The sequence below is a fragment of the Mustelus asterias genome, chromosome 20 (genome assembly GCF_964213995.1).
Source record: "Mustelus asterias chromosome 20, sMusAst1.hap1.1, whole genome shotgun sequence".
Taxonomy (NCBI): domain Eukaryota; kingdom Metazoa; phylum Chordata; class Chondrichthyes; order Carcharhiniformes; family Triakidae; genus Mustelus; species Mustelus asterias.
This window is the reverse complement of record NC_135820.1, coordinates 5,348,875-5,372,059: the sequence shown is the minus strand read 5'-3', so window position 1 is coordinate 5,372,059 and position 23,185 is coordinate 5,348,875. Positions and strand designations below refer to the sequence as shown.

The 23,185-nt window shown below is 44.3% G+C and overlaps 1 protein-coding gene across 1 annotated transcript in view; it reads right to left on the bottom strand.

Annotated features, from left to right (window-relative positions):
- Positions 1-572: 572 nt before the first annotated feature.
- LOC144508744 (uncharacterized) overlaps positions 573-23,185 on the bottom strand; it is a 43,853-nt gene continuing 21,240 nt past the window's right edge. Inside the window, exons 2-7 of the mRNA XM_078237053.1 lie at positions 11,055-11,198; positions 8,648-8,788; positions 8,454-8,558; positions 5,566-5,703; positions 3,715-3,846; positions 573-667 (exon numbers count right to left, since the gene is read on the bottom strand). Coding sequence (XP_078093179.1) covers positions 573-667; positions 3,715-3,846; positions 5,566-5,703; positions 8,454-8,558; positions 8,648-8,788; positions 11,055-11,198 — 755 coding nt within the window. The remainder of the gene's footprint in view (positions 668-3,714; positions 3,847-5,565; positions 5,704-8,453; positions 8,559-8,647; positions 8,789-11,054; positions 11,199-23,185) is intronic.

Genomic DNA, 23,185 nt, shown 5'->3' with positions numbered 1-23,185 from the left:
CCTCGTGAACCCCACAATTTGAGCTGAATCATGGAAATTATCTTTGCATGTTTCCACTCTGCATGGTGGAGTTCCCTGAACAGGCTGCTGCTGTACACCCTTCACTCTCTCGCTCTTGTCAACCACCCAGACACAATGTGGTGTTCCTCCCTGCCAACTGGGAGTGGCAGGGGAGCCTCCAGTGGAGGGCACCCTACGTGGGAGTCTTCCCCTTTACCATCGGGGATTTGGTGTGGAGCATCTCGCGGGCAGCCGTCCCATGCAAGATGCGACGAAGATGGTTCAGGGACCTCCCAGTCTGCCTGTCTTTTCTGCGGCCTTGAGGAGTCAGTGCCCTTGTTTATTGAGGTTGCCAGCAGTTGTGGCCCCTTTGTTTTTTTGACTATTTGAAGGGGCTGCTCCTCAGGTTTTGGTTGCACTTCAGCCCCATGTGTTGGCCACCTGGTGTGGAGAGAGAAGGTGGTGGGACGACCTCCTCCTGGAGCTGGCCAAGGTGGCTTTAACAGATCCAGACAGCAGGCTGTGGAGGGTGCAATCAGACCTGACTATCTGCCCCTATTCTGTGGTTGCGGTCACACATGGGTGTCGCTGGACAGGGAGCATGTGCTTTTGCCCATACACTTGAGGCCTCCAGCCATTGGTGGACACTGCAGGGGCTGAACCAGCCCTGAAAACATTAAAGAAAACTTCTAAAATTAAATTGAAATAAAGTTTTTTGTCTTTTTGTGACACAGCACAATAGGAGCTCCACAATTTTATATCCAGATTATATTATGTGAAGAATCTTTGCCCTCTCTGCACTAAATTGATTTTGTGTTTTTTTATGAGGTAAGTGAAAAATGCAGTGAAACATCTTGGAAACATAGAATAAAACCTTTAGCATGATCCAGAGTATACTGTTAAACATTGACAATTTATTGCAGAGTATATACTTACAGATTACAGCAAAGTTTACCGATTCCCATTCTGATTGTGATTAATATCCGATAATTGAATCACATTTATATATTGCAAACTGAAATAATCCCAAACTACAATCTCCAGTCGGAATGATTAATGGAACTCATGTACAGTATCTGGTGACAGACTGAACGCACCAACTTCCTTTTCCAAATCTCAATCCCTTACAGCATTTTCACCTCATCAACCTGTGTCCACAGCAGATCTAATCTAGATACTGAAGAGGAGGCAGTGGTGTAGTGGTATTGTCCAGTGACAATCCAGAGACCCAGGATAACCCTCAGGGGACCCGAGTTTGAATCCCACCACGGCAGATGGTGAAATTTAAATTCAACAAAAAATCTGGAATTAAAAGTGAAAAGGTGATTTGAAACCATTGTCGATTATGAAAAAATCCATCTGCTCAACTAATGCCCTTCAGGGAAGGAAATCTTACCTGGTCTGACCTATGTGTGACTGCAGACTCACAGCAATGTGGTTGACTCAAAAAATATCCTCAGGAAGAGCAATAAATGTTAGCCCAGTCAGTGACATTCACATCCCATGGATGAATGAAAAAAGCACTTTGGTGAGACCCAAAGGCAAGTTCCAGTTCCAGAAAGAGAGATGAGATAATGACAAGAAAATCTGTTTTTGTGATGTTGGTTGAGGGACGAAGACAGTGGGGAGAACTCCCCAATTCACTTTTGAAGAATCTTTTATCCATCTGAGGACAGGTTCGGAACCAGTTTAACCTTTCATTTGAAAGACAGAATCTCTGACAGTGCAGCACTGACCCTCTGACAGTGCAGCACTCTCTCAGTACTGACCCTCTGACAGTGCAGCACTCCCTCAGTACTGACCCTCTGACAGTGCAGCACTCCCTCAGTACTGACTCTCTGACAGTGCAGCACTCCCTCAGTACTGACCCTCTGACAGTGCTGCACTCCCTCAGCACCGACCCTCTGACAGTGCAGCACTCCCTGAGTCCTTTACTGGTTGCGTAACCCTTGACTTTGTGCTCAAGTTCCAGGAGTGGAACTCAAACCCACAACATCCTGACTCAGAGCTTAAAGCGTGACTAAGTGAACCATGATGAACATGGGGGAATATCAGTGCAGATGGTGGCAGACGCAGAGAGGGATTATTTTGCTGGACCAAGTAGAAGACAGGAACTTGATCCATGGATGGGTCTGTACAGAGATTCTATACCAAGAAATATCATTGAGAGATTCGAACCAAACCAAATATGGAGACCTAGAAATGAGATATAGTTTGGAATTAGCAAGGGAAGTCACCCCCTTTTATGTCACAGATCCCGACAGATCATTATCTTAGAGCACAGAAAGAAGCCATTTGGCCCATCATGTCTCTTCTGGAAATTCCTAAGTGTCATCCAGTTAGTCCCACTCACCCATAGCTCTGTGAATTTCTCTTTCTAAAACAGTTATCCAATTCACATTTTCAAAGCTCTGACTGAACCTGCTTCAACTGCTCTTTCTGTGAGCGCACCCAACATCACAACATCGAATAAGAGAGAAAAAAATTTACCTCACCTCCAACAGAATCTTCTAAAAATTTACTACAGCTAAGACTGAATTTTTCAGAGCCCTGGTTAAAACAGACAGAATATCAGACCGAATATTGTCAGGATAAGGAGGGTCATGGTATGAGCGGGTGTAATCTATGTTGCACTGCTCCCTGGATTGATACTCCAACGATTACACCCATTCCCTGTGCAGCAGTAGAAGTCTTGCTTCGATTGGATGTTATAAAAGCTCAGCACACTTGGGTTGTTGCAGATACTCTCAGAAGCACAGCCTTTAATGAAGCCATCCCTGGAATTCTCTAAGAAAGTCAACATTAGGATGAAGTAAAATTGATGGAGTAATGTTGCCAAAACATTGTTGTTAATTTGGTGTTGCACTGATGTTCTGCCATTGTTACATTAATGTTCTGTCCGTGTTACATTGACGCTGTGTCGGTGTCACATTGACGCTGTGTCAGCGTTTCATTGATGCTGCACCGGTGTTACATTGACGCTGTATCGGTGTTGCGTTGGTGCTGTGTTGGTGTTACATTGACGCTGTATCGGTGTCACATTGACGCTGTGTCGGTGTTACATTGACGCTGTATCGGTGTTACATTGACGCTGTGTCGGTGTCACATTGACGCTGTATCGGTGTTGCGTTGGTGCTGTGTTGGTGTTACATTGACGCTGTATCGGTGTCACATTGACGCTGTGTCGGTGTTACATTGACGCTGTATCGGTGTTGCGTTGGTGCTGTGTTGGTGTTACATTGACGCTGTATCGGTGTCACATTGACGCTGTGTCGGTGTTACATTGACGCTGTATCGGTGTTACATTGACGCTGTGTCGGTGTCACATTGACGCTGTATCGGTGTTGCGTTGGTGCTGTGTTGGTGTTACATTGACGCTGTATCGGTGTCACATTGACGCTGTGTCGGTGTTACATTGACGCTGTATCGGTGTTGCGTTGGTGCTGTGTTGGTGTTACATTGACGCTGTATCGGTGTCACATTGACGCTGTGTCGGTGTTACATTGACGCTGTATCGGTGTTGCGTTGGTGCTGTGTTGGTGTCACATTGACGCTGTGTCGGTGTGACATTGACGCTGTATCAGTGTTGCGTTGGTGCTGTGTTGGTGTTACATTGACGCTGTATCGGTGTCACATTGACGCTGTGTCGGTGTTACATTGACGCTGTGTCCGTGTTCTATTGCAGTTATAGATGAATTAACATCTTAATCATACCTATTGTTGAGGAGTGGAGGCACCTCGTTTGCTTCCCGACACATTTCACCAAAGTGTTGGGATCAAAACAATTCCCGGTTGAATATCGTGTGCATCCATAACATTGAAGGCCATTAAAGGCGTTTGGTTGCCCTGACCAACAAACAGGAAAATTCTGGTCAGATTCCTTCAATTGCTTCTAAACAAATCAATTTATACATGCAGGGGTTGGAGATCTACCTTGGACAGCCGTACTGATTGTATTACATTCGTTGTGACATATAGCATTTCCGCACCCTTAACCTCCCGAAATTCTATTCCATTGATCTTATCTGGACTAGCACAGTGGTTAGCACTGCTGCTTCACAGCTCCAGGGACCTGAGTTCGATTCCTGGCTCGGGCCACTGTCTGTGTGGAGTTTGCACATTCTCCTCGTGTCTGCGTGGGTTTCCTCCGGGTGCTCCGGTTTCCTCCCACAGTCCAAAGATGTGCGGGTTAGGTTGATTAGCCAGGTTAAAAATTGCCCCTTAGAGTCCTGAGATGCCTAGGTTAGAGGGATTAGCGGGTAAATATGTGGGGCCTGGGTGGGATTGTGGTCGGTGCAGACTCGATGGGCCGAATGGCCTCCTTCTGCACTGTAGGGTTTCTATGATTTCTATGATAGTACACGGACTTTGACCCAGACCATCGTAAGAATTCTCTATTCAGTTTTAGTGATCTGGAATTTTGATCCCCTCCCAAGAAGTTCCAGGAGGGGTGCGGAGTCTACATATTGTGGTACAAAAGGATCACAATTGTGTGGGACAGGCTGGGTGAACAAAAGGCTCATAATTTCTCATTTGTATTCTTTTCTTTTACTGACCTTACCTGCCTAACCCTGTAACTACCTCCATCCCTTACAACCCTCCCTCTCTCTGTAACCTCCTCCAGTCCCTACAACCCTCCTTCTCTCTGTAACCTCCTCCATCCCCTCCCTTACTCAATAACTTCCTCCAGCCAGTCCAACCCTCCCTATTTCTGTAAACAGCTCCAGCCCCTCCATCCCTCCCTAACTCAGTAACTTCCACCAGCCCCTCCAACCCTCCCTATTTTTGTAAACTCTTCCAGCCCCTACATCCCTCCCTATCTCTGTAATATCTTCCAGACCCTATATAACTCTCACTATCTCTGTAACCTCCTCCAGTCCTCCAATCCTCCCTAACTCTGTAACCTCCTCCAACTCCTACAACCCTCTCAATCCCTGTAACTTCCACCAGCTCCTACATTCCTCCCTATCTCTAACCTCCATCAGCCCCTACACCCTTCCCTATCTCTGTAACCTCCTCCAGCCCTTACAAACCTCACAATATATGTAACCTCCTCCAGCTCCTACAACCCTCCCTATCTCTGCAATCATCTCCAGCTCCTCCCACCCTCCCTATCTCTGTAACCTCTTCCAGCCTCTACAACCCTCCAAGACCTATGTGGTCTGCCATTTCTAGTCTCTTGAGCATCCCCCAATTTTGATTGCTCCAGCATTGGAGGCTGTGTCGTCAGCTGGCTGAGCCTTAAGCTCTGGAATTCACCCCCTATACCTTTGCAAAGATTTATCCTCCAAAGGCTGTATAAAAGCAACCTCTTTGACCAAGCATTTTTGTTACCTGGCATCATGTCTCCTTAACATTGACACCCCGTGCCAGATAATGAACTGCTTTGGCACATTTGACTGTATTAACATTGGCATTATGGGATCTGGAGATAGGGTGGAATAGTGCAATTGAGTTAGACCATCAGAGAAGGATTGAATGGCGTGCTCCTATACTGTAGAAAGTTTCTAATCATTTGACATGGATATAAAGTTGAAACTTCCTATGCATGTGTTTGTTCCATACCTGTGATGGTGCCAGTGTTGCAGTTGTCAGATGTGCAGCAATTATCAACTCTTTCCACTGAGAATTCACCAGCGTTAAAGGACAGAGTTCCAAAACAATTTCCGCAACCCTTAATAAGAAGCTCTTGGGATGTTCCACCTGTGAAAATTGAACCATGAAATTGTATTCAATTACAGACTGGGAGGACCGTGCAGCCTGGTTTCTGCCTTGTCCTCCTGAAGACAGTTCATTCATGCAGCACTCCACCATTAAAGGCAGCCTTCAACCATCTTCCCCATGTTGGTGTCCTTCCGGACTAACACAGAATTGATGGAGACAGACCATTTGGCCCATCGTGGTGCTTTTGCTCCAGACTAATTTCCTCCTCCAGCCCCTACAACCCTCCCTATCTCTGTATGCTCCTCCAGTCCCTACAACCGTCCCTATCTCTGTAATCTCCTCCAACCCTGACAAATTTCTCTTTCTCTATAACCTCCTCCAGCCCCTACAATCCTCCCTATCTCTCTAACCTCCTCAAGCCTCTAAAACTCTTGGTATCTCTGTAACCCCTCCAGCCTCTACAAATGTCCCGATGTCTATAACCCCCTATAGTCACTACAAACCGCTCTATCTCTGTAACCTCCTCCAGTCCTAACAACCTTTCCCATTAAAGGACAGAGTTCTCCAGATCCTACAACCCTCCTTATCTCTGTAACCTCCTCCAGGGCCTACAACCCTCCCTAACTCTGTAACTTCCTCCAGCCCCTACAACCCTCCCTAACTCTGTAACTTCCTCCAGCCCCTACAACCCTCCCTATCTCTGTAACCGCCTTCAGTCCCTACAACCTTCCCTCTCTCCGTAACCTCTTCCAGTCCCTACAACCCTCCCTATCGCTGTCACCTTCCCCAGCTCCTACAACCCTCCCTTATCTCTGATTTGATTTATTATTGTCACATGTATTGGGATACAGTGAAAAGTATTGTTTCTCGTGCTCTATACAGACAAAGTATAGGGTACGTAGGGGAGAAGGAAAGGAGAGGGTGCAGAAAATAGTGTTGCAGTTACAGATAAGGTGAAGAGAAAGATCAGCTTAATATGTTATTGGACCATTCAAGAGGCTGATGGTAGCAGGGAAGAGGCTGTTCTTGAGTCGGTTGGTATATTTTTTCAGACGTTTGTCTCTTTTTCCCAGTGGAAGAAGGTGGAAGAGAGCATGTCTAGGGTGCGTGGGGTCCTGGATTATGCTGGTTGCTTTCCCGAGGCAGCGGGAAGTGTAGCTGAAGTCAATGGATAGGAGGCTGGTTTGCATGATGGACTGGGCTATGTTTACAACCCTTTGTAGTTTCACATACCAAGCCATGATGCATCCGGAAACAATACTTTCCACGGTGCATCTGTAAACATTAGTGAGAGTCAAAGAGGACACGCCGAATTTCCTTAGCCTCCTGAGAAAGTAGAAGCATTGGTAGATTTTTACTCCAGTGTCGGCGTGGAGTGACCAGGACAGATTGTTGGTGATTTGAACACCCCATAAACCTGAAGCTCTCGACCATCTACACTTCATCACCTTTGATGTAGACATGGTCTCACTATGTTTTCTGAAGTCGATGAGTATCTCCTTTGTTTTACTGACATTCAGGGAGAGATTACTGTCATTGCAACATTGCACCAGATTCTCTCCCTCCTTCCTGTACTCTGTCTCTTCATTGTTTGAGATCCGACCCACTACGGTGGTGTCATCAGCAAACTTGAAAATGAAGTTGGAGGGGAATTTGAACATACAGTCATAAGTGTATAAGGAGTGTAGTAAGGGGCTGAGGAGACAACCTTGTGAGGCACTGGTGTTGAGGATAATCGTGGAGGAGGTGTCGTTACCTATTCTCATTGATTGCAATCTTTGTGTTAGGAAGTCTAGGATCCAGTCACAGAGGGAGGACCTGAGCCCTCGGCCACAGAGTTTGGAGATGGGTGTTTTGGGATAATAGTGTTGAAGGCTGAGCTGTAGTCAATAAATAGGAGTCTGACATAGGTGTCTTTGTTATCCAGGTGTTCCAGGGTTGTGTGTAGGGCCAGCGTTTTGGCGTCTGCTGTGGACATGTTGCAGTGATAGGCAAACTGTAGTGGATCCAGGCAATCTGGGAGACTGGAGTTGATGTGTGCCATGACTAACCTTTCGAAGTACTTGATAATGATGGATGTCAGAATCACTGGGCAGTAGTCATTAAGACATGCTGCCTAACTTCCTTTTGGTATAGGGATGGTGGTAATCTTCTTGAAGCAGGTAGGAACCTCAGATTGGAGAAAGCTCAGAGGTTAAAGACGTCTGCAAATATCCCCACCAGTTGCTCCCCACAGGATCTGAGTGCTCGTCCGGGTACCCCATCTGGGCCAGTTGCAATCTTGTCACCTCCCCCAGCCCCTGCAGTCCCCCAAGACATCTGCACTCCTCCAATTCTGGTGTCTTGCACATTCCCTGATTTCCATCGTTCTACCATTGGCGGCCCTGCCTTCAGCTGCCTGAGCTGGAAGCTCTGGAATTCCCCCCCCAAAACCTTTCAGCCTCTCGCTGTCTCCTCATGTAAGATACTCCTGAAAATCTAACTCCGCAACTAAGTTTTTGGTCACCTGTCCAAATATCCCCATAAGTACTGAGGGCAGGAATTTTCCAACCCCATCCACCTATCCTAATATCTCCATTATTGACTCGAGGTCAACATTGTTTCACAACATACCTATGAAAGACTCTTTACACCTAAAGGCATTGTCTACAGACAAGATGTTGCTGGTATGTTGTTTGAGGCTCCATAAATATCAATGTACTGCAGTAACACTGAATCTAAAGTATGAACAGTTAATGTTTTGAAAGAACAATGATACTTTTAAGCACCGTTTGCCTTGGGTCACTTACTGATGACTTGTTTGAAATAGGCTGTTATACAGCTTGAAGAGATGCATTGTATTGGAAAGGAAGAGCAGTTTCCAGGCGGCCCGATACAGGTGTGACATTGTCGTCCTTAAGTGGAAGAAAAACAGACTATTAGTCTCAGTGACTTCACACATTAACTTCAGTACCCCGTGTATCCCGTGCCTAGTAATGGGTACCTGGGAGGGTCGTGCCCTTGTTGCACCGGTTCCCCTGACAACAATGGATGTCTGAAGCGTGTTGTACTCCGAAGATTGATAGTTTGGGCAACTGGCAGGTGCTCTCTGATAGACAACCTTTGATAACAGCGCGCACCCCAACTGTTGGTAACAGAAAGATAAAAGTTATTTTTGGCCATTCTGATGTTTGTCTCTTCAATCAAATCCCAGCTCCCCTGAGGAATTCTGCAAACTGTAGAGTACTAAAGATCAAATTAAAATCTTCATGTGTTTACAAAAGAAATCCAGCTCCACAGACTGGGATTGGAATTCAGGTGAGGTTTGCACTTGCACAATGAGAATCCCCCCTCCCTCCTCTTCCCAAACTTACTCTGAATCTACAGGACAGACACAGGCCATTCAGCCCATTAGTTCAATGTCAGCCTTTATGATGCTCACAGTCCCCTTCCCATCTTACTTCATCTGAACCTATCAGTGCAGCTTCCTGTTCCTTTCCTCTCTCTTGTCCTTATCGAGTTCTGACTGTGGTGACCCACTGTAATTACATGTTGTATGCCTGGACACACCCATGCTGCATCTGGCCCGAGACTCCTCCCTTTCCACCTGAGACTCCTCCCTTTCCACCTGAGTGAGGTATAAAGGTGATGGTTCCTCCTCCTTGCCTCAGTCTGGGCCAGGTTAGCTGCAAGGGTGTGCTCCAGTTCTTTGCGATTAAAAGCCTGTTATTTCACTCACTCGCTGGAGTCCTCGTATCGTAATTGATAGTGCATCACTGACCTGAAATGAATTTGGGCGATTTTCACCTCTGGCTCAACTGGATGCAAACGTACAGATCAGCCCTGCCCCTAATTTAGCAGAAATCTCATTCTCTCTCCCCAGAAATTGGTAACCAACCTGTATGGGTAAGGATGGCAGAGGATTGGAATGTGAAGTGTGTGTTTGTTTGTAGCCTGTAAATTGCTCCAACCCTTTCAATCCTCCCTATCTCTGTAACGTTCTGCAGCCCCGATAACCCTCCCTATCTCTGTAATCTCCTCCAGCCCAAACCTTCCTTACCTGTGTAACTTCCTCAATTCCATCCAACTCTCCCTATTTCTTTAACCTTCTCTCCTACAACCCCAAGATCTCAATGCTCTTCCAATTCTGGCCTTTTGCACATTCCCTGATTTCCATCACTCCACCATTGGCTGCTGGGTACTAAGCTCCGGGATTCTTTCCCTGAACCTCTCCAGCTTGATGATACACCAAATGTTACCTGCTGAATCAATTTGATTGATTCAGTAGAAGGTCTGCAGAGAGATTTGGACAGGCTGAGTGAGTGGGCGAGGATCTGGCAGATGGAGTATAACGTTAACAAATGTGAGGTTATTCACTTTGGAAGAATTAATAGCAAATTGGATTATTATCTAGATGGAAATAAATTACAACATGCTGCTGTGCAGAGGGACCTGGGGGTCCTTGTGCATGAGACGCAAAAATCCAGTCTGCAGGTGCAACAGGTGATCAAGAAGGCAAATGGGATGTTGGCCTATATCGCAAGGGGGATAGAATATAAAAGCAGAGATGTCTTGCTGCATCTGTATAGGGCATTGGTGAGGCCGCAGCTGGAATACCGTGTGCAGTATTGGTCCCCTTATTTGCGGAAGGATATATTGGCCTTGGAGGGAGTGCAGCGAAGGTTCACCAGGTTGATACCAGAGATGAGGGGTGTTGATTATGAGGAGAGGCTGAGCAGATTGGGTTTGGATTCGTTGGAATTTAGAAGGCTGAGGGGGGATCTTATAGAGACCTATAAGATAATGAAGGGGCTGGATAGGGTAGAGATGGAGAGATTCTTTCCACTTAGGAAGGAAACTAGAACCAGAGGGCACAGCCTCAAAATAAAGGGGGGTCAGTTTAGGACAGAGTTGAGGAGGAACTTCTTCTCTCAGAGGGTGGTGAATCTCTGGAATTCTCTGCCCACTGAAGTGGTGGAGGCTACCTCATTGAATATGTTTAAATCACGGATAGATGGATTCCTGATTGGTAAGGGAATTAGGGGTTATAGGGATCAGGCGGGTAAGTGGAACTGATCCACTTCAGATCAGCCATGATCTTATGGAATGGCGGGGCAGGCTCGAGGGGCTAGATGGCCTATTCCTGCTCCTATTTCTTATGTTCTTAATTAGATACAAGTGATGGGGCAAAGTTATTTTGCTGACTCCATTCCTAGAATAGTTCATCGATTTATGATTCACTCCATCCCTACAAATATAAATGAAATAACATTTCATAACTCATCTGGAAGTCACTCCTCAATTTGATTCACATTCAATTCTCTGGGAGATCCCTTTCATCAAACGAGAGATCTCTCCTAATCCAGGATACATTTTAACTCTTACCATGATATGTCAACAGGGAAACTTACTAGTGGGTAGTTGAGTGTAAGGGTAGCTACAGCGATTCTGATTTCCTACACATTTCACGATGCTCATACTGTTGGCACAGGCAGCAACAGAATCACTTTGGCATGCATAACACTCCAGACCATTCGGTATTGTGCTCTCTTCCACTGAAATAGGAAGACAAAATATTAATGATTCCAGAAGCACTGTCTTGGGGGTGGAGATACCCAAGTTTGTTAATTTCATTGAGAAGCACTCAGTGTATCATCAGTTACATAGAACCGCACAGCACAGGAAGAGGCCATTCAGCCCATCATTCTCATGCTCGCAGCATCTTCCCCAGAGCTCTGTAATGAGTTCCTTTTTGAGTATACAATCCATTTGTGGGTTCTGACTGGCTTCACGTGCTTAAGACCTTACCTTTGTGACTGACATTGTTACATAAGTCAGAAGTGGAACATTTGGATCCTTTGAAATATGTGAATGAACCTGTGTTGAACGAAACAGGTTTGGCACAATTCCCGCAGCCTTTGGTAATCTGTTTCGCAACATTTGAACCTGGAAACATGCAGAGTTTGGTCATGTTCAACTCGATATAACAACCACTGTCCATCTATCATTCATCTATACATCTTCTTTTCCATCTACTTACTGTCTATTGGGTGGCACAGTGGTTAGCACCACTGCCTCACAGCGCCAGGGACCTGGGTTCGATTCCCAGCTTGGGTCACTGTCTGTGCAGAGTCTGCACATTCTCCCCATGTCTGCATGGGTTTCCTCCGGATGCTCCGGCTTCTTCCCACAGTCCAAAGAAGGTACTGGCTAGGTGCATTGGCCATGCTAAATTCTCCCTCAGTGTACCCAAACAGGCGTCAGAGTGTGGTGACCGGAGGATTTTCAAAGTAGCTTCTTGCAGTGTTAATGTTAGCCTACTTGCGACATTAATAGATTAAAGTTAAACTTATATTATCTGCCAATCTTTCTAACTTTAATTAATCTATCTATTTGACTATCAACCTATCATTTATCCATCTCACTGTCTCCCTATCTACCTGTCTATCTATTAGCCTGTCTTTCTGTCAATCTTCCAATTTATCTATATTTCTGTCCATCTCTCTGTCTATTTCTCTATTTATCCACTGTTGTATCTGTGCAGTATGACAAGGATTTATCAGTTATTTGGAGGCATTCTCACCAACTCTTGTTGTGTTCCTCATTGTTCCACTGGAGCAAGCAGAGAGGGAGTGATTGGAGGCAGGAGTGCTGGTGAGAGATTGATTGAATTATTTATTTATTTAATTAGTCAGCTGGTGTGTGTTTTTTTTTGGCCTCTACTTTTGTAGTAGTATTTTTCTTAAGTTTAAAGTGAAAACCGGAAGTGGGCTGCTAAGGAGTCTGGGAAGGGTTTTTATTTTTAACTTTAAAAGTCAGTTACCTGGGATACCTACATATGCAGTAGAACTCCATTCCAGCTTATCATATTAATTTTATCTCGAGGCATGTTATAGTCCAATAACATATTCTAATAGGTTTGAAACAGAAATCAAACATTCAATTGATTCCAGGCATTAGCATTTTTTCGTTGCCTCATTCCCTGAAACAGCATTCTCCTTTTCTCAAAAGTAACCATTAGACTGTGCCTGGCCTTTTCATTTTGAAAGTATCCCAACTTCGGAAAGCATGCTGCTGAGCTGGCTCCAAGTATATTTTAAACCTTTCTTTTGTTTTAGCCCAGAGAGTTGAAGCCGTTTGAAGTAATGTCAATTATTGTCAAATCTTTTAAAATAAATGTTCCCTTTCCACTTTGGGATCAAAGCACAAATCTTCTTAAGAGGTTTCTAACCCAATGCTAATCCAACTTGGGATCAGTTTTCAACATTGCAATTTACACTATCAAAATTAAAATGGTTCCCCCCTCATGTGAGAATTGTATCCTGACTTATCAACACATAGGGCGAGATTTACTGGGCCCGTTCACAATGGCCGCAAATCTCGTTATGGTCACTAAATCTCTCGAGAGGGCCATAATGGTATTTGTGCCAGCGAGCTCATTCCCAGCCCCCACTGGCGATGTAGTCAGGTTCACGGCACGATGGCACAGTGGTCAGCACTGCTGCCTCACAGCGCCAGGGTCACGGCTTTGTTTCGTGGCTTGGGTTACTGTCTCTTCTCCCCACGTCTGCGTGGCTTTCCTCTGGGTGCTCCGGTTTCCTCCCACAGTCCGAAAGGTGTGCTGGTTAGGTGCATTGGCCGTGCTAAAATTCTTGCCTTCAAACAACCGCGCAACCTCAAACAGACCATTGTCCGCAGCAAACTACCCAGCCTTCAGGAGAACAGTGACCACGACACCACACAACCCTGCCACAGCAACCTCTGCAAGACGTGCCGGATCATCGACACGGATGCCATCATCTCACGTGAGAACACCATCCACCAGGTACACGGTACCTACTCTTGCAACTCGGCCAACGTTGTCTACCTGAGACGCTGCAGGAAAGGATGTCCCGAGGCATGGTACATTGGGGAAACCATGCAGACGCTACGACAACGGATGAATGAACACCGCTCGACAATCACCAGGCAAGACTGTTCTCTTCCTGTGGGGGAGCACTTCAGCAGTCACGGGCATTCAGCCTCTGATCTTCAGGTAAGCGTTCTCCAAGGCGGCCTTCATGACACACGACAGCGCAGAGTCGCTGAGCAGAAACTGATAGCCAAGTTCCGCACACATGAGGACGGCCTACACCAGGATGTTGGATTTATGTCACATTATCAGTAACCCCCACAGCTTGCCTCCTGGACTTGCAGGCTATCCTGTCTGGAGACAATACACATCTCTTTAACCTGTGCTTAATGAACCCTCCACCCACATTGTCTGTATCTTTAAGACCTGGCTGGTTGTAGGGACTCGCATTCTAATCAGTATTCTGTAACTTGATTTTTGTGTCTCTGTGCCCTGTTTGAGAGCACATTTCCACTCCATCTGATGAAGGAGCAGCGCTCCGAAAGCTAATGGTATTTGCTACCAAATAAACCTGTTGGACTTTAACCTGGTGTTGTTAAAACTCTTACTGTCTACTATAAGATTGCCAGGCTCTGCTAGGGTATTTGTTTAATCAACTTAGATGTAGAGGTCACTTTATCAATGGGGACCAAGTTTGTTAGTAATTGTAATGAGCTGTTTTACATACTTTGTAGTTTTAAAGGTACATGTAATACATTTAATTAGTCATACATATAAATATATCTTCTGTACATTTTTAGAAGTTAAACAAATAAGTTTTGCTGCACAGTTACAGAGTGCCCTTTGATACTAAACATATGTCAGATACATTCCTTTAAAGCACCCAACTGTTGGAATCACAAGGCCATAAAGGAGACTTAATTGCCTCACCAGACACCTTATCAGAAACAATTGATACAAGAGTGAGTTTTAATGAAGCTGCCTTCACAGTTTCTAATCAAAACAGAGTCAGAAAGACATTAATGTCACAGCTATCGAAAGAGCTATGGTCGGGAATTTAGTGGGAACTGACAAGAATTAATGGTAACATGATGATGCCCCTCAAAATTGTAGGTCGCTTCTCGGCCTTTTGGCTAAGATCAAGTGTAGTGTGGTCGGCAGCCCATGGTCGGCCGCACTTGGTTGAGGTCATTAGGTTACACTGAGGCTTCATATGTTTCATATGAAGCAATTTTTTAAAGCGGCATCTCGGCCTTTTGGCTAAGATGCAAATGGGCTCAAGTCTTGGAGGAGGAACCTCCCCCTTCTCCAATCAGCTTGGCTCATGTAGATCAGGCCCAGGACAGGGTGGTTTGGTCGCTCGCCCTGTCTTGTCAGCCTGGATCTGAAATGTCTCAACTTGTTGAGACTCTGAACTGGATTTGATTTGATTGAATTGGAAAAGTATTTTTTTTTAAATTGTAGGTAGTGATAAAAAGCTCAGTCATTGAATTGATAAGCAATGTATACATGTGTTTAATTATGTTGGCAATAAACAAACTTATCAGGGCTATAATTGGGGAATATCGTGAATGCAAGTTGAGTTGACCACATCCCTTAGAGATTCAGTTAACTTCACTGACAAGGCCATAAAATACTAATGGCTTTTGTAGGCCCCTTTATCAATTAAAGGATACCCATGTGAGACTGCTTTAGTGAAGATGCTTTGTGAGACTGCTATCAAAATAGAGACATGATGTCTGACTAAGAGACTAGAGGACAGGATTAGAGATGATATATTGGGGTATCCCATGGGATATCGTGATCTCATAGGTCAGGGTGGTTCAGTATTTTTTCTATTTGGATCAATACGTAAAGTATGTCATTTGTAACACTTTTGATTGGATTGTGTCCAACTGACTGTGAGCTGCAGGATGATTTTCTTCGTCTGGCGGAGTGGTGTCTCGACCCATTGTGTCAAGACGCTCCCCTTGCTAGCAAGTAAATAAAGACAAACTGTTGGTTAAGTATCTTGTGTTAATGTGTGTTTGTGTTAAAGTCAAACTCGGAAGTCGAGATTTCGACAGTATTCCTTGGAGGTTCCACGGAGATCGCTTGCTCCTCGCTGGTGAGTAAACAGCACAGCGACTCTCCAAGGAATGACTCTAACTGGCCAGTAAAAAAAAAAGGGGCCCTCCCTTGGATGGTTCAAAGTGCAATCTGTTTGTCCCGGCGGGTGTACTGCGATATTTGACTTATTTCAGGAATGGGTTAACCTTTTTTAATCACTTCCTCTTTTTAGCTTGACGACAGAGTGGGACAGACTATTGAAATTCCATCCCTGAACAGACCGGGCAGATTGTGTAAGTGAGACTCAAGGAAAGACATCATAAGAAAGAGAGAAAGGTCGTTGTTCCCTCAGAGAGGAACAAGCCCTTATTTGATGGGGCGAAAAAGGTGAAAGGGACAGACAGGGTCCTTTTTGTGATTGGACCGATCCTTGTGTGATAGGATCATAAGTAAGATTAAGTAAAGTGCACTGTTAGAGTTTAAGATAATGTGATAAGGGCTCTGTCTGCCGTGGCGAACAACGCAGATAGATAATTGTTTATCTGTTTAGTTAAAGTATAAGTTTGTACTGTTTGTGATATTTGTTGTGAGTTTTGTACTTTATGTTCCTGTCAAGCTCTTGGGAATCAAATCACTGGGAGGTAACAGGGAGTTACACAATAAATCACCCTTAACTGGGTATCTCAGACACCCAGACTGAGGCGGAATTAAGAGCCCAAATGAGTCACATGAAGGCCAGGTGAAATGGGAGTAGAGAACACTGATTGGAGCAATGGAACTGTGATACCGTGATCTGTGCCAACTCAATCAGTTAAGAGAATGGGAGCTGGTTCGAGTAAAATCCCCCAGAAGGGAACACCAGCTTATTTTATGTTTCAAAATTGCAGTCAGTCATCAATCAGTGACCTGCAAAAATGGGTAGAATGGACCAAGGGTAAGAATAAATCTTTCCCACTTGATGGTACATTCAACCTCGATAGAATAACCTATTGAGAAGAATGCCTTTTGAACAGAGATCCTGGGAAGGAAAAAAAAGAAGGGAAATTGGTCAGCTTTTGAAGATTGGAAAAGGGGGGATTGGCAGACTATATTTTAAAAACATGGTATGCATCAGGTATTTCAGCAATCACAAAACAAATTAGTGAAAGACGTGTTACCTGTCAAACCATGAATCCGGGAAAAACAGAAAAGGTACAGGCTGCCTCTCACCCAAATCCAACAGGACCCTTTGTAAACATGCAAATGAATTTTATTGAATTACCCCTATGTATGGGATTTAAGTATGTATTAGTAATTATAGATGTATTTTCTAGATGGATTGAAGCCTTTGTGATGCTACTACTATTGCTAAATATTTGCTAAAAAACATTGTGCCACGATTTGGCGTACCTGTACAGATTTCAAGTGATAATGGATCACATTTTACCGGAACAGTTATGAAAGAAATGTGCTGAGCATTGCAAATCAATCAGCATTTTCATTGCAGTTATCACCCACAGTCAGCTGGACTGGTGGAGAGATATAATGGAATGCTGAAGAACAAGCTGGCAAATCTTTGTGCTGAGACCGGACTAAAATGGGTTGAACTGTTAATGGTAACGCGGTCAGTGACAAACAGTACAACTGGGCTATCACTGCACAAAGTCGTTATGGGATGAGCCCCCAACATTTGCCTTTTTCTGCACCACTTACTGTTAAGCAGATGGATATCAACAGAATGGAAGAAAATATGCTAAACTATTGTATTGCATTAACAAAATGTATTTCTAGTTTCCATTCTCAGATTGATCCCGCAGAAGGGAGGTGCCGCAGCTTAGAACCGGACGACTTCATTTATGTGAAGGTGTTTAAAAGAGAGAATAGTCTTCACCCAAGATTTGAGGGCCCCTCTCCAGTCTTGTTGACCACCAACACCGCGATCAAGGTGAAGGAAAGACCAACATGGATCCATGCATCTCATTGCAAGAGGGCTCCAGGTCCCAAGGAAAAGGAATCATCAGCCTCACCAATGGAGGAAAGTGGACATTAAGACTCTATTTTCTTGTGACATTTACAATACCTGAATTGCACATAAATACTTTCAGGCACATGTCATGCACCTTTGCCAACGCTTCCAGCTGTTGGATGTGTACACATGTACTGACACTGCTCGAAGGGAGGTATTCCTTTTAAGACCAATTCCTTTCAATGAATCAGAATCAGCAAAATGGTGGCTGACTCAGAAAAGGTTGCCCAAAATCAGAACAACAGTAGTACTTCCTAAGGAAGGACTAAAGGATAGCAAGGAACATTGGGAATCAGATAATATGAATAAATTTAAGGGATGGTTCCAACTTGATTCTAACCTTTCTCAGAAGTTCCCTGTCTTGTTCCTTACGAACACAACAGGATTAGGGAGACCCAATGAACAATTTGTCTGGTCAGTAAACAGACAGGTGGGTGGAATGTAGGAACAAGTAAGTTTAACCATTCACTGATCCTCACATCTGCAAACACTATAACTGAAGGAAATGTTATCAGTTTACGAACCTTAAATGGAACATACTTTGTTTGTGGACACAAAGCATATCCCTGGTTGCCATTAAATTGGGAAGGGTCATGTTACCTGGGATATGTAATACCTTATATCCATCATTGCCCTCACTAACACATCACCCCCTTTATCGGTCTAAACGAGCCCTTACAGAAACACAACAATTCTTCTCTATCCTTTTACCCTCTGTCAGAGTGGGATTTACCTCAGTCGAAATAATAAAATTAGCTAAATTATTAGAATGGGCAGCACGGTAGCACAATGGTTAGCACTGCTGCTTCACAGCGCCAGGGACCTGAGTTTGATTCTCGGTTTGGGTCACTGTCTGTGTGGAGTTTACACGTTCTCCCTGTGTCTGCGTGGGTTTCCTCCGGGTGCTCCGGTTTCCTCCCACATTCTGAAAGACGTGCTGGTTAGGTGCATTGTCCCGAACAGTAACTTCATTGCAGTGTTAATGTAAGCCTCACTTGTGACTAATAAAACTTTAACCTTAAGTGGTGCAAATGATACTACCAAAGCTATGAAAGGGTTAAGCGGTGAGATGACAGCCATAAGAACAGTGACTTTACAGAACAGGATGGCCTTAGATTATTTGTTGGTGGAAAAAGGTGGTTCATGTGCTATAATAGGATCTGAATGCTGCACATACATCCCCGACCATTCTGAGGAAAGATGTAGTTTAGTGGACCATATCCCAAAGGAGGTTAAGAAGTTTAAGGAACCAGGTTCTTGGGGAATGTTTGGTTGGGCGGGGGGATGGTTAGATGCAATAGGTAAGTCCATAGTACATGGATTAATCATATTTTTGGCTGTTATCTTTACCCTATGTCTGGTATTTGCCATGATAAAGTGTTGCTGTGCACAACTTGGAAATGCAGTTATTCCAGGAGCTGCAACCACTCTGATGATAATAACAACTCTAGAACTCTCAGAGAATGCAGTAGACAAGGAAATGAAGAGACTTTACAAGATTCGGATAGATTGAAATTGTTGTCCTTGAGAAGGACAAGAGGAGGGAATGTAGAAAGATAGAAAAGAAAGGGCGACTATAAGATTGGCAGACTGCTAGGGTTTTTGTTAAATCAACTTAGATGTAGAGGTCACTTTATCAATGGGGAGTAAGTTTGTTAGTAATTGTAATGAGCTGTTTTACATACTTTGTTGTTTTAAAGGTACATGTAATACCTTTTATTAGTCCATAAATATAAATATATCTTCTGTACATTTTTAGAAGTTAAACAAATAAGTTTTGATGCACAGTTACAGAGTGCCCTTTGATACTAAACATATGTCAGATACATTCCTTTAAAGCACCCAACTGTTGGAATCACAAGGCCATAAAGGAAACTTAATTGCCTCACCAGACACCTTATCAGAAACAACTGATACAAGAGTAAGTTTTAATGAAGCTGCCTTCACGGTTTCTAATCAAAACAGAGTCAGAACGACATTAATGTCTTAGCCAACCAAAGAGTTATGGTCGGGGACTTAGTGGGAGCTGACAAGGATTTTTGGTAACATGATGACACCCCTTGAAACTGCAGGTAGTGATAAAAAGCTCAGTCATTGAATTGATAAGCAATGTATACATGTGTTTCATTATGGTGGCAATAAACAAACTTATCAGGGCTATATCCTGATGGCAAGTTGAGTTGACCACATCCCTTAGAGATTCAGTTAACTTCACTGACAAGGCCATAAAATACCCCTTTTATCAATTAAAGGATACCCATGTGAGACTGTTTTAATGAAGGTGAGGCTGCTATCAAAATAGAGACATGATGTCTAAGAGACTAGCGGACAAGCTTAGGGATGATATATTGGGGTATCCCATGAGGTATCGTGATCTCATAGATCAGGGTGGCTTAGTATTTTCATTCTATTGGATCAATACGTAAAGTATGTCATTTGTAACACTTTTGATTGGATTGTGTTCAACTGATTGTGAGCTGCAGAATTGTATAAACTAGGATGATTTTCTTTGTCCGGTGGAGTGGTGTCTCTGGCCATTGTGTCAAGACGCTCCCCTTGCTAGCAAGTGAAATGAAGACAATCTGTCAGTTAAGTATCTTGTGTTAAAATGTGTTTGTGTTAAAGTCAAAGTTGAGATTTCGACAGGTATCCGGATGAGCACTCAGATCCTGCTGGCGGGGGGTGTCCGCAGACATCTTTAACCTCTCTTTACAACAATCTAAGGTCCCTATTTGCTTCAAGCAAACAACTATCATCCCAGTACAAAAGAAAAGCCAAGCAGCCTGCCTTAATGACTAATGTCCGGTGGCTCTGACATCCATCAGTATGAACTGCTTCGAACGGCTAGTCATGTCACAAATCAGTTCCAGCCTCCTGGACTGCCTGGATCCACTACAGTTCGCCTACCGCCACAACAGGTCCACAGCAGACGCCATCTCCCTGGCCCTGCACTCAACCCTGGAACACCTAGATAACAAAGACACCTATGTCAGACTCCTATTTATTAACTGCAGCTCAGCCTTCAACACCATTATTCCGATGAAACTCATCTCCAAATACCGTGGCCTGGGGCTCGGCTCCGCCCTCTGCAACTGGATCCTGAACTTCCTAACCCACAGACCACAATCAGTAAGGCAACCACGATCATCCTCGGCAACCACGATCATCCTCAACACCCACAAGGCTGTGTTGTCAGCCCCTGACTATACTCCTTATACCCCTATGACTGTGTGGCCAAATTCCCCTCCAACTCAATTTTCAAGTTTGCTGACGACACCACCGCAGTGGTTGGATCTTAAGCAATGATGAGACAGAGTACAGGAAAGAGATAGAGAATCTGGTGAACTGGTGCAACAGCAATAATCTGTCCTTCAATGTCAGTAAAATGAAGGAGATAGTCATTGACTTCAGGAAGCACAGTGGAGAACATGCCCCTGTCTACATTAATGGGGATGAAGTAGAAATGGTCGAGGGCTTCAGGTTTTTAGGTGTCCAGATCACCAACAACCTGTCCTGGTCCCCCTATGCCAACACAATATTTAAGAAAGCCCACCAATGCCTATATTTTCAGAAGGCTAAGGAAATTTGGCATTTCCGCTCCGACTCTCAGCAATTTTTACAGATGCACCATAGAAAGCATTCTTTCTGGCTGTATCACAGCTCGGTATGATTCCTGCTCTGTCGAGACCGCAAGAAACTACAAAGGGTTGTGAATGTAGCCCAATCTGTCACGCAAACCAGCTTCCCATCCATTGACTCTGTCTACACTTCCCGCTGCCTCAGAAAAGCAGCCAGCATAATTAAGGGCCCTTTGCACCCCAGACATACTCTCTTCCACCTTCTTCTGTCGGGGAAAAAATATATAAAAGTCTGAGGTCACGTATCACCCAACTCAAGAACAGTTCTTCCTTGCTGCCATCAGACTTTTGAATGAACGGTATGCTTTATCTATGTAGCGTGCAAGAAACAATACTTTTCACTGTATGCTAATACATGTGACAATAATAAATCAAATCAAATCAAAATGATGAGTTGTTTTGTGTGTAACTCACATATTTCTGGTTTAACTAAAATGAAGGCCTTATTGGGATGGAATCCTGCTGTGGGCCAATGAAATGATCAGAATGTCGGAATAACTGGTGACAGATAAGAGAGGAATGAGGAACTTTCAGCACCACAGAATTTTCAAAAATTCATTTACAGGGATGTGGATGTCAGTGGCCGAGGCCAGCAGACATTGTCCATCCCTAACTGTCCTGGAGGGGGCATTTCAGAGTCAACCACATTGCTGTGTCTCTGGAGTCACATGTACCCAGACCGGGTAAGGGTGGCAGATTTCCTTCCCTAAAGGACATTAGTGAACCGATGGTGAACAATTGACGATGGTTTCATAGTCATCATTAGACTTTGAATTCCAAATTTTTTTGTCATTGAATTCGCATTGTGTGATTCGAATCCAGATTTCCAGAGCATTACATTGGGTCTCTGGATTATTGATCTACCACTTTCTCTCACATAGAGACTGCCAATTGAGTGACTATCTTTTCGCTCAGAGTAACCTGAATGTGCTGAGCCAGAAATGTCCACCATCATAAAACCCCAACATTGTGAAATATTCCTTTACTCACTGCATTGAAGTGCTGCGGTCTTTTGGCTATGATTGAGTGTAGTATCTTTTCTTCTCAGTTTTTGCAAAGAGCAACTGGATGTCAGTGTGGGTTGTGCATTGAAGAAGACAGCGGGAAAGGAGACCCAGAAAAAGACAATGCTTGAGCTCTGCTGCTACTGGTGGATCTTCATGCTGGTTTCAGCCTTTGGGTTTGTATCTAATACCGGTACAGCACAACTCAGTGTTTGGGCTATGGTTGCAGCTACTTCTCGACCACCAGGCCGAGGGGTATGGAACACTGTCCTTGTGACAGTGAAGACATTGGGAGGGGACCTGCCTATGGATCGAACCTACTTTTTGAAGTGAGTGCTCTTCGAATGCTGCAGGTTTGAAGTGGCAAATATCTTCTGCCTGCAGGATTTCCCCCAGCAGTGAGTATTTTGACCTTCTTGAGTGTTGCAGGATGTATTAAGCTTCTGAAGGCTTTCAAGGAAAAAGACAAACAGGGGTCCCTCTCCACCCTGACTGCGGAGCCTCCGTCACAGCGGAACCAGGTTGTTACATTCCACATGTACAACCCCCAGTTCACCATGGTGTATGTAAAGGGCAACGACAAAGGCTTTTGGCATTCTGGCCTTCATCAGTCAGGGCATTGAGTATAGAAGTTGGGGAGTTATGTTGCAGTTGTACAGGACATTGGTGAGGCCGCACCTTGAGTATTGTGTTCAGTTTTAGTCGCCATGCTATGGGAAAGATGTTATTAAACTATTAAACTGGAAAGAGTGCAGAAGAGATTTACAAGGATGTTGCCAAGACTCAAGGGACAGAGTTATATGGAGAGATTGGACAGGCTGGGGCTTTTTTCTTTGGAGTCTAGGAGACTGAGGGGTGATCTTATCGAGATGTATAAGGTCATGAGAGGCATGCATAGGGTGAATGCACTCTGTCTTTTTCCCAGGGTTGGGGAATCGAGAACTAGAGGGCATAGGTTTAATTTAAGAGGGGAAAGAATTAATGGGAACCTGAG